This window comes from Passer montanus, unplaced genomic scaffold, assembly GCF_014805655.1.
Source record: "Passer montanus isolate IOZ18808 unplaced genomic scaffold, ASM1480565v1 scaffold37, whole genome shotgun sequence".
Taxonomy (NCBI): Eukaryota; Metazoa; Chordata; class Aves; order Passeriformes; family Passeridae; genus Passer; species Passer montanus.
In genome coordinates, this window is record NW_024368485.1 from 4,063,959 (window position 1) to 4,075,488 (window position 11,530).

The 11,530-nt window shown below is 54.9% G+C and overlaps 1 protein-coding gene across 1 annotated transcript; it reads left to right on the plus strand.

The window, feature by feature from the left end:
- Positions 1-237: 237 nt before the first annotated feature.
- On the plus strand, positions 238-5,860 carry PAX1 (paired box 1). Its single transcript, XM_039716868.1, has 5 exons — positions 238-273; positions 1,231-1,921; positions 3,156-3,301; positions 3,580-3,793; positions 5,642-5,860. The coding sequence occupies exons 1-5, from the start codon at positions 238-240 to the stop codon at positions 5,731-5,733; spliced, it is 1,179 nt and encodes a 392-aa protein (XP_039572802.1). The 3' UTR covers positions 5,734-5,860.
- Positions 5,861-11,530: the final 5,670 nt, after the last annotated feature.

Here is an 11,530-nt window from a genome sequence, read left to right on the forward strand (position 1 = left end):
GGCGGCGGGGCCCCGAGGGGGCGGGCGGAGGGGGCGGCTCCCCCGGCCCCGCCGGCCGCGGCCATTTAGGAGCGGGCGGGAGCCAATGGGCGGCGGCGCCGCCGCCGTGACGGCCGCGATTGACGCGATTCCCACGTCAAATTGATCCCGAGGAGCGGCGGGGGCTCCCCGCGAGCGGGGCTCGCTGCCGGCGCCGCCAGGACCCCCCGGCCCGGCCGCCCCCCGGGCTCGCTCTCTATGCCGCGGCTGCGCCCTCCCCGCGCCGGGCCATGGGTGAGTGCGGCCGGCCCCGGACGGGCTCCGGGACGGGCTCCTGGCCGAGCAGGGCACCGGGAAGGGGCAGGAGGCGGCTGGGGGTGCCGGGGTGCCGGGAGGGCTCCGGGCTGCTCCGTGCTCCCCGCGCCTCCCTTCGCTTTCGCTCCGCTGTCTGCCTGCGAGTTCTTCTCCCGCTCCCGTTCTTTTGCCTTCTCCCCTTTTGTCCCGCTCTGCTTTTTCTGTGTCCTTTTTTTTCTCCCTCGTCGTTTCTGACTTTTCTTTTCCTCTCGTTCTTTCCCTGTCTTTCCTCCCCATTCTTTTTTTACTGTCACTTTTATCTCACTTTTATCTCACTTTTATCTCACTTTTACGTCTGTATTTCTCCTTTCTCTCTTTCCCCTTACCTTGGGCTCTTTTTCTCTCTCTCTTTCCCCTCTTCTCCTCTCATTCTCTTTTTGTTTTTCCTCCCTTTCCTTTCCCCCCTTCCTTTTTCCTTTTTTCCCCCCTTCTTTTTTCCTTCAATTTTTCTTCCTTTTTCCCCCTTCTTTTTTTCCTTCAATTTTTCTTCCTTTTTTCCCCCCCCTTTCCTTTTCTTCCATTCCTTTTCCTTTCTTCCCTTTTTTGCTCCTTCCTGGCTTCCCCTTCCCCTTTCTCCCCCCTTTTCTCCCCTCTCCCCTTCCCGCTGCAGCGCCATCCCCATCCCGCCCCCGTGCCGTGCCGCTCCGTGCCGCTCCGTGCCATGCCGTGCCATGCCGTGCCCTCTTCCCCCCTTCCTTTTTCCTTTTTTCCCCCCTTCTTTTTTCCTTCAATTTTTCTTCCTTTTTCCCCCTTCTTTTTTTCCTTCAATTTTTCTTCCTTTTTTCCCCCCCCTTTCCTTTTCTTCCATTCCTTTTCCTTTCTTCCCTTTTTTGCTCCTTCCTGGCTTCCCCTTCCCCTTTCTCCCCCCTTTTCTCCCCTCTCCCCTTCCCGCTGCAGCGCCATCCCCATCCCGCCCCCGTGCCGTGCCGCTCCGTGCCGCTCCGTGCCATGCCGTGCCATGCCGTGCCCTCCCGCCCCGCAGAGCACACCTACGGCGAGGTGAACCAGCTGGGCGGCGTCTTCGTGAACGGGCGCCCGCTGCCCAACGCCATCCGCCTGCGGATCGTGGAGCTGGCGCAGCTCGGCATCCGGCCCTGCGACATCAGCCGCCAGCTCCGCGTGTCGCACGGCTGCGTCAGCAAGATCCTGGCCCGCTACCACGAGACGGGCTCCATCCTGCCCGGGGCCATCGGCGGCAGCAAGCCGCGGGTCACCACGCCGGCCGTGGTCAAGCACATCCGCGACTACAAGCAGGGCGACCCCGGCATCTTCGCCTGGGAGATCCGCGACCGCCTGCTGGCCGACGGCGTGTGCGACAAGTACAACGTGCCCTCGGTCAGCTCCATCAGCCGCATCCTGCGCAACAAGATCGGCCCGCTGGCCCCCGCCGGGCCGCCCCCGGCCGCGCTGCCCTGCGCCCACATCTACCAGTACCCGTACCCCGGCGCCGCCGCCCCGCCGCCCGCCAAGGCCGGCCCGCACCCCGGGGGACACCTCGGGGCACCCCCGGTGGCGCTGCCCCGCTCCTGGCCCTCGGCGCACTCGGTCACCAACATCCTGGGCATCCGCACCTTCGTGGAGCAGGCGGGTGGGTACCGGCAATTCCGACCCCCCCACCCCTCATCCTTTCAGAGTTTTCTTTTTTTGGCCTATTTTTTGTCGGTTTAGCTTTTTTTTATTTCATTTTTTATTATTTTTTTTTGTCTCTTTGTGTTGGCGGTTTTTTGTTCTTTTTTTTGTTTGTTTTGTTTTGTTTGTTGGTTTCGGGTTTTTTATTTGTTTCGGGGGTTTTGTTTGTTTCCTGCCTCTTGGCTCGCTCGGCGATTTCTCTTTTTTGCTTCTTTCGGCTTTTTTTATTTGGTTCGTGCCTCTTTGCTCATTTCGTGCCTTTTTGCGTCTTTCCTGCTTTTTTATTAGTTTCAGCTTCTTAGTTTATTTCGAGTTTTTGTTGTTTCTTTCGGGTTTTTTTGCTGTTTGTTCCAATTTTTTTTTGTTTCGTATATTTTTCTTTCCCCCCCCGCCCCCCATTTTTCCCCTTTTTTCTCCCAAGGGCCTCCCCCCGCTCCACCAGCCCGTCGGGGCGGCGGGGCCAGATGCGGCCTCGGCTCAGCCACATCTTGAACTTTTTATGAAAAATGTGGAAAATATTTTCCTAGGGATGATAGATTGCCGACCGCAAATTCGGAGCCCTGAATTTCGCTCCGCAAAGGGGGATTTTAAAAATAATAAAAAAATTAAATATATATATATGTGAAAAAGAGGGGAAAAGAGGAAAAAATAAGAGGAGAGGAAAAATCAGGGAGGAAAGGGAAGAGAAGGCAACTCGGATCCGGCCTCCAGGATTCTTCCGAGGAATCTGGGAATTTTGGGGCTCCGGGAGCACCGGCAGCGCCAAGGCCGAGCCCCGGCGGCTCCAAGGGGGGACAAGCGGGCCGTGGCAGGGGGTGGCGGGTCCTTTCATCCTTCCAAAGGCCCGGGTAAATCAACCGCATGCGTTTCCCCCCCGCGCAATCATTTATCCTTAAAATTCCGATGTCACTTCTCCAAATCCCCTTCGTCGGGAGAGAAATTGGAGCCCCTAAATTATCGGGGATTGGGAATTGGGAGACGGAGGGGGGAGACGGCGAGCGGGTTTTGGGGGGGACACCACAGCCTCTCCCCGCCGTGCGACCCCAAATTTCGGGATGCTGGAGGGAACGCGGATTCTTGTGCCCCCAGTCCTTGGGTTTAGGCGTTTGGAAAAGCCGGAATTCCCTCTGTTTCACCCCAAAAGCTGCTCGGGCCTGGCCCGGGGTGCTCGGCGCTGACGTTTTGTTCCCCAGGGGCTCTGGCTGGCACCGAGGGGGCCGCGTACCCCCCAAAGATGGAGGAGTGGCCCAGCGTGAACAGAAGCGGCTTTCCCGGGCCGGGCCAGGCGGTCAACGGGCTGGACAAGGCTGCCCTGGACGGCGACATCAAATACCCGCAGGTGAGGGCTGGGGGCACGAGGGGACATCAAATACCCGCAGGTGAGGGCTGGGGACACGAGGGGACATCAAATACCCGCAGGTGAGGGCTGGGGACACGAGGGGACAGGGAAGCATGGCACCAGTGGGGCTGGAATGGGGCAGGGGAGGACAAGGCGGGGGGAGCAGGGAGGGGCCAGCGAGGTGGGGAGAGAGGACGGGGAGCCCCGTCCGCCCCCGAGCGGGATCCCCCCGCGGATTCTGAGCCCCTGTCCCCTTGTGTGCCCGTCCCTGTCCCCAGCCCGGCGCGGGGCTCTCCTCCATGGGCACATTCCTGCCGGCCTGCGCTTACCCCCCCTCCGGCCAGCCCGGCGTCTACGGCGGCTCCCCCGGCGCCTACATCGCCCCGGGCCCCCCCTGGCAGCCGCAGGGGACCCCCCTGGGCCACCACGGCCACGGCGTGACGGTGGCCGGCGGCGAGCTGGCCATGGCCTTCAAGCAGCCCGGCAGTGAAGGTGAGCGGGGACAGCGCGGGGACAGCGCGGGGACAGGAGGGGTCTGAGCGATCCCCCCCATTGCCGGGGTTCCGGGGATCCCCGCGTTGGGATTTCCCTGCTCGCTCGCCGGGAAGCGCCAGGGAATGAGGGGGGTCCCCGGGCTGCTCATCCCCCCGGGAATGTGGCGGACAGAGCGGGAGCCTCTCCCCTGGTCCCCCATTCCAAGAACCCGGAGCCTTTCTGCAAAAGCAGAAGCCTTCACAGGGAATCAGTAATTCCCAGTAATTACCTGTTAATTGTGAACTGACAGCAATGATTGAACTGTTTGTTTAGAGTTATTAGTTATCATAATTAACTGTTAGTTTATTTAATTGGTTCCCGGGGTTATTAATGAATGATTTCCCTCCGAACGCTCTGCCGGGAATCCCACGGGAGCAATTTGAGGCCGTCCGAGGGGGCGTTGCTTTTATCTCCCGTTAATTATTTCGTCTCATTAACAGAGCTCGATTCTCTCGTTTTAAAAATCCCGATTTTTCCGCCCTGGCTATAAATTTCCCTTCGACATTTTTGTAATTTTTCCCGGAATTTTTTTACTTTCTATTACTTTAATTAATTTACAATTAATTCCCTGTTTAATCGTCCTTTTTTGTGTTGTTTTCTCTGGGGTTTAAAAATTTTTTGTTGTTTTCTGTTACTTTTTTTTTGTGTTTGTTTGTTTGATTTAGTTTTTTATTTGTTTGGTTTTTAATAATTTTACCGTTTCTAACCTGCTGCGAGTTGTAACCTCAGCTGTGCCGGGGAGGAGGGACTGAGGGAGAAAATAAATAATTCAAACCGATTGTTTAAAGATTAAAAAAAAAAAAAAATTAAAAAAGGGAGAGAAAGGAAAGAGAGAGAAGGGAAAAAAAATATTACAAAGAAGGAAAGAAAAAAAAAAAGTATATAAAACGACCACAGCCACCTTAAAAAAGGGACAGAAAGGAAAGAGAGAGAAGGAAAGAAAAGTATTACAAAGTAGGAAAGAAAAAAAAAAGTATATAAAACGACCACAGCCACCTTTGCATATTTAACGTATTTTGGAGGTTTTAAAAATTATTTGGAGCCTGAATTTTCTGATTTCCCAATTTTTTAAGCTGTTTTGTCCCCAGACTTTCTCTAAACCTTTGTAGGTTTTTGATTTATTGGTGGGGTTTATTTGCGTGTGGTTTTTGAATTGATTTTTATTTTTCTCTTTAAATTTTATTTTAAATTTTCCCCATTTTTCCCTTTGGATCGGTTTTCTGGTTCTGCCACTTTTCTGGGACGAGGAAAATGTGGGATTATCCGACAAAGGAGCTGGAGGAGGAAGGGCAGGGTGGGCTGGGGGATACCTGTAGCGAGTGGGGAAAAATGGGAAAAGGCTGGAAAGAAGGAAGGAAAGTCCAGCCAGGCAATTTCAGCCCTTTCCCAGTTTCTTGGATTTCCCCCGAAACCCCTCCAGCAGCCCCGGGATGAACATCCCGGTGCCTGAAGGCAGAATTCCCGAGGGCTGAGCTGCGGTGGGACGGAGCTCAGCAGGAATTTCATCACCTCTGGAACGGTGGCAATGCCCTGTCCCCTTCCCCTCCCGGGCACTGTTCCCTCCCAGGACTCCCCAGATTTTAGGAACTTTTAGGGATGCGCTCTGCGCGTGGCTGGGGCTGCTCGGGGCCGGGCCACCCCGCGTCCCTGGCAGCGCCACCAGCCTTGTCCCTGTCACTGGGGGTCACAATCGCTGCTGGGGGGACCCCGAGCAGCTCTGGAGGCGGATTTTGGGGCGTCCTCCCGCGCTCGGAGTCCCTCCATCCCCTGCCTCGTGTGTCCTTTTCCCTCTCCCCCTTCCTGCAGGGGTGGACCGAAAACCCCCCAGCCCCGTGGGGAAAGCTCCGGAGCCCCTGAGCGCCATCCACGGAATCTCCATCCCGACCTCCTCGTCCTAGAGCCGCCGAGCAGCTGCCCAGGGACTCCTGGAATCTTGGAATCAGCTCCTGCAGCCGGGGGCTGAAGCCGGGAGCGGGGACAAGGGGACAGCCTGGGCGGTGACAGGTGACTTTCTGCCTCGGCAAATCCCCGGCAGGACATTCCCGGAGGGACACGTATCCTCCGTCGGATCGGAAAGGGATGACGGAAGAGACTCAGTCTTCCTTCTTTATTTTATTTTATTGTATTTTCTCCCCCTTGCTTTCAGTTTTTCCTTCTCCTTCCCCACACTCCCGAGGACTGTTGGATGCCGTGGTTCCCTCCGTCCCCGGGCACTGCCGGGAGCATTCCCGGCTCTGTCCCAGCCCAGGGGAGCAATTCCCGGCTTCCCCAAGGAGCATCCGGGCTGGAGCCCTTTCTCCAGCCCCTTCCCAGTGCCTCTGGAAATGGACCAAAAGTGCCAGGACGTTTTATGGGATATTTCTATAATAAGGAACTTTAATAAAAAGTGACAACCGTGGGCACCCTGCCTCAGGGTGAGCACCGTCCCTGCTCCAGAGCAGCTCTCCTGGAGCGGGAGCACTCGGTGGGATCCCTTGGAATCGCTCCCTGAGCTTCCTCCCGGGATTCTCCCGCATCCCGGGGCTCCGTGGCCACCTCCCCGCCACACCACCTGGCCCCGGGGGCTGCCCACCCCCAGGGGACTGTCCCCGCGTCCCCGCCCTGCCGGGCAGCGGGCTGGGATGCGCTCGGGATGGGGTTTGGCATTCCCTGGCTCCTCCAGCCGCTGCCGCTGGCGTCGATCCCTTCATTGTGTGGGAAGGGGCAGGTCCTGCAGCGGGGCAGGGAGGGAATATCCTGGCAGGAGAAAACACGCCGGGATTTCTGCGGAGAGGGCGTCTCGGCGGGAGGGAGGGAAGGAGGGAGCCGGGAGATGCCAGCACAGCCCACGCCGGGACGCGGTTTTGTCCCCAAGCTCGGCGTGGCAAAATTCGGTTCTGCCCCTGGTGAAGCCAGGCTTGGATTCCCACTGCAGAGCTCGGCAGGGAGGGAAGCTGGGAATTCAAGGAGGTGAGAGCACAGTCCCAGGGCAGGATCTGCAGCCCGGCTGGGCTGAGTGGAATTTAGGGATGTGAGGATGGAGGAGCCACCTGAACCAGAGGAGGGGTGGCCCTGGCCCGTCCCCTGCCAGGTTTATCCATTAAAAGCCGCATTCCAGCGGGTGGAAGAGCAGCTTTGGGAATGAGGAGGGACAGCAAAACCCCTGAAGTGTGGTGTGTGCTGTGTGCCAGTTCTCAGCATCCACTGGGGCCCCTCATCTCGGCATTCCAGGCAGGGATATCCCTCTGGATGTGGGGCTGGGGCTCTGGGATGAGCAAGGCACCGGTGCTGGAGTCAGATCCTTTCCATTCTGGTCCTGCTGGGATGTGACCCCTCATTCCCCTATCCCAGGCAGGGATATCCCTGTGGATATGGGATTGGGAGCTCTGGGATGAGCTAGGCTGGAGTCAGATCCTTTCCATCCTTGTCCTGCCAGGATGGTGCACGAGCACCTGAGTTATTCGCTTCCAAGACTGCTGTGGACCTGCCAAAACCCTGGAAAAAAGGCTGGATGCTGAGCATCCCCCCACAGCCACAGGGCAAAGGTGGCCAGTCCTGGGCACCCCCTGAGTGTGATTAAAACTGCCATCTTCATGGTTTCCTGTGGAGAAGGGATTTTCTCCTTAAACATCCCCAAAATATTTCCCTGCACCCAGCAGAATTCCCGGGGCAGGCAGAGCCACCAAAAACCCCAATCCAGAGGCCCTAAACTGGCTGGCACCTGTTAGGAGGGTCCAGGACATCGTGGCTTGGGGTCCCCAGGAAGGAGGGATAAAGGAGGAGATTTTTTTGGGTGGGAAAACACCCTCGGGACTTGTATTCCGATGGGAGCATGGAGAAAATCCCTGGGGAAATTCAGTGCCTGCACCGTGCACCTCAGCTCATGGAAAATCCTGGGAATGGAACACCCCACCCAAAAAAAAAAAAAAAAAAAAACAAAAAAAAAAAGTGAAGACCCCCCCACAAAAAAAACAACAACAACAACAAAAAAAAAAAAAAAAAAAAAAAAAACAAACAAAAAACCCACCAAAATAAATACAACAAAATGGGATTTTTAAGCAGGGTGAGGTGCTGCTCTGCCTGGCCACAAAGCAGGCAGCCTGACAGAATCTAGGGAAAATTGGACTTGATGGGAGCAGAACTTTTGGAATTGATGGGAGCAAAGCGAGGGGGTGGAAGCAATCAGCTCTGACACTTCTGCAGCCGTGGTCCTGTCAAAATCGATCCCATCCCTCGGAGCACGGCAGTTTGGATGGAATGGGGTTTGCAGCCTGAAAGAAAATGAGGCTGGAACTGTTCCCATCAGCTCTACCTGCTCCATGTGTCTTTAGCACCCTTTGGAGAGCACAGAGCAGGATGGGGAATGTTTCTGGAGACTTGCTGGTGGACCCCAGATTGATTTCTTTCCTGGAGTGTTTGGAATCCTAAGGATTTAAACCCATCCCTCTGCTGTAGGAATGGGCTGGGGGACTGGGGCTTGCAGATGTTTGGCACCAGCACAGGATCTGCTTTCCCGGGATTCCAGTGCTCCTCGCTCTGGGTTGTGGCCGGAGAAGCTGGAAGGAGCTGGAGGAGATCCCTTCAGAGATCAGGGATGGCCCAAGGAAGATCCAGGTTCATCATCTTGTGGATAATCCCAAGATACCAAAGACTGGGCCCAGGCTGGAAAAGAGCTGATCTAAAATTCCCAAAGACAGCTTGGTGCAAATCCTTTGGGTTCTTTGGAGCTAAATCCTCCTCCTTGTGCAGAAACTTGGAAAAATCCATGCCCAGCTCTCCGGAGAAGCTGCAAATCCCCCCCTCATTTGCAGGGTTATAAACCTGCCCTCAACTCCTTAAGTTGCACTTGGAAATGGGAATTTGATTCCCAGCTCCCTCAGGCACTTCATAACATTCCCTCTTAATATGGAGTTTTTCATTTTCGGGGAATCCAGCAGGTTTTTACCTCTGGAAACCTTCCCCAAAAGTTTTCTGCCGCTCCCAGCCCATGGCCCAGGAAAATCCCACCTCATTTCCCAGTGAGAGGCTGGAGAAGGGGCTTCTATTCCCTGGAGCTGCTGGGAGAGGTTTGGAATGGGAAGGTTTTGAGGGGAAGCGTCAAGGATCGCTCTGGGATGTGTGGGATCAGCCATTCCCTGGGATTGAATGGCTGCAGGAGTGCGGCCCTGGTGGAGTTTTGACAGAACTTTCCATAATTTGTAGAAAACTGGGGATGATAAATGGCAGGAAAAAATTCCCTGAACCCTAATTATAGTTTCACTCCACCACCAAGCAGCTCTGTGGGTTCAGGGCTCCTTGCTGAAGTTTCCAATGGATTTTGGAGGAATTGCGAAGGGAGATCAATGACGCGGCTGACAAACCTTCTCTTCCTTGTTATTGCTGATAGGAGTTTAATCATTCCCATGGGGAAAACCTCCCTCCTCCCTGCCATCCCATCTCCTGCAGCAGAAATATGAAAGTCCTTTTAATCCCAAAGTTATATGGACCTGGCAAGGAGCAGCGAAGCTTTCACTCCTGGAGATATCCCCGTTTTGGCACCGTGATCCCAGAAAATGATGTCATGCGGGATTTCTGTGCCAGAGTTTTCCCTTTCTTCTTTGGATTTGTGGCGATGTCAAGGTTCCTCTCCGGAGCAGGTCTGGTTTTAATATTCCATATTTACGTTTTTCATTTCGGGGCTGGCTGGAGCCTCCGTCGGTCCCAACCTCGCGGATGCCGCCGGAAGGAGCGAGGAAGAGGAGCTGGGATGGATTGATGGGCTCTGTTGGATTCCTAAACCTCGGGAAGAGGCCCTAAAATAGTCCCTGCTCATTTCTCAGGAGCTGTAATTCCCTCTGCTCCCCTCCACTACTGTTCCCATGCCCCTTCCCACAGGGAACACCACCCTTTGCCAGGAAGGGGCTTGGAGCTGATCCTGGAGCTGCCAAGCCTCATGAATCCATGAAAAATGCCTGGGAAGTGAAAGACCCAAGGTCCCGAAGTATTCATGCATTGTAGGATATTGAGGAGCACAGTTTGTCAAAGATTTCCCTGATCCCAGGAGGAGACAGGAGGTTCATGGAGATGGATCCACATTCTTGGTGCTCCCGTGGGATAAAGTGGGAATAAACCAGGCAGCGTTGGAGAATCCCTGCTGCCCAAAACTTTTCCTGCAGGAACACTCCGGAGCCAGCAGGGAATTTGTCTTTTGGCTTCCCTGGACTGCCAGACCCATATTTTAAGGTTGGGAATGTTGTCAGCATCCAGGCACGGCCCCTGGAGCCGGTGACGCAAGTGTGACAGGAGGCAAGGTCAGGTTACGGATGAGGCTGCTCCAAAGGCTCTCCTGGAGAACCAGAGGTTTGGGGAAAGGGATGAAATGTGCCAGGAGGAAAAAAAAATCCCAGTAAAGTGCTGGAAACCTCCTGGAAAGGGAGAATAAAATTCCCTCTGGCAGGAACTTGGTTGCTCTTGGAGGCAGCCAGTGAATTCCAAAGGCACATCCCTCAAAGCCAAAGCCCCGCCCGGAATTGGCAGCAAAGGGTCCTGTGTCAGTGGGGTTTGGAAGTACATCCATGAGGGATTCCCAGCTTGGATCTGGGGTGAATTCTATCCTTCCAGGAGTGCCTGGAGACCTCAAGCAAGGCTGAAGGGGAGGTGAGAAACCACCGAGGGAGTCCATGGAAGGATGGTTGGAATTCCCTGCATTTCACCTGCTGGGTGGATCCCAAGACCCTTCCAAGAAGTTTTGCCCCTCCAGGAACTTCCCTGCCTCGTGAACATTCCCTTTCCTTCGCTCCACCTTGGATGAGGCAGGGCCACCTGGCTCTATCCACTCTGGGAATCACCTCCAGGAAAAATTCCATGCCAGAAAGAGCTTCCAGAGCCAGAGCTGTCAAACTCCATCTTGCTCCAGGATTAAATTCCCTCCCGTCTCCCAAGCAATAACAAAACACCAACATTATGGAAAAGCTGTCAGGAATCCGATTGTTTTCCAAACACCACGGGTCCCTCTCCATTTCAAGGAACGACTGGGGTTGCTTTTGGGCTTGGAAGGATTGAGTAAGCACAAAGATTCCCAAACAAAACTCCGTTGTTGCAGGGAGCAGGGAAGCAGCTGTGGGATAGGAGTACCCTGAATGTGGAATTCTAACTTCAAAAAAACCCCAACCCTAAAAAGAGTTAAAGGAGCTGCAAACATTTCATCCTGAGCAACGCGGGGCTGGAAAGGGATCGGCTTTTAAGGGAATTGCCCATAACCACAACAATATTTGGGGGCTGAGCAGAGCCTAGATTGGGTGCAGATGTTCCGCTGGCATTCGCATGCATCCCGAAGGAGAAAATTCCCTTTTTTCCTGGAGTGCCCGGCGCTCTGGAGTCGCTTGAGCTTTACAAACTGATTATGAACACTAATTACCTGTTCTGCCGTGAGGCCGGGCTGCACACTTGGGCCAAGCTTTACAAAACCCAGGGCTGGGCCTGCCCCGGCTCCCGTTCCACATCCAGGCGTTTTTAGGAGCAGAATGTGCTGATTTATCCAAAAGGCCAATTCCTCTGTTAACCCTCCCACTCCCATTCCAAGCATCCTGGGGCAGTTGGGGCTGGAATATTTTGGGGGTTCCCTGTGCTTTTTCCCACTTCCATTCCAAACATCCCAGGGTAGGTGAGGCTGGAATATTTTGGGAGATTCCCTGAGCTTTCATTGCTGTGGAGAAAGGAGATGCCTTAACTCTTCCC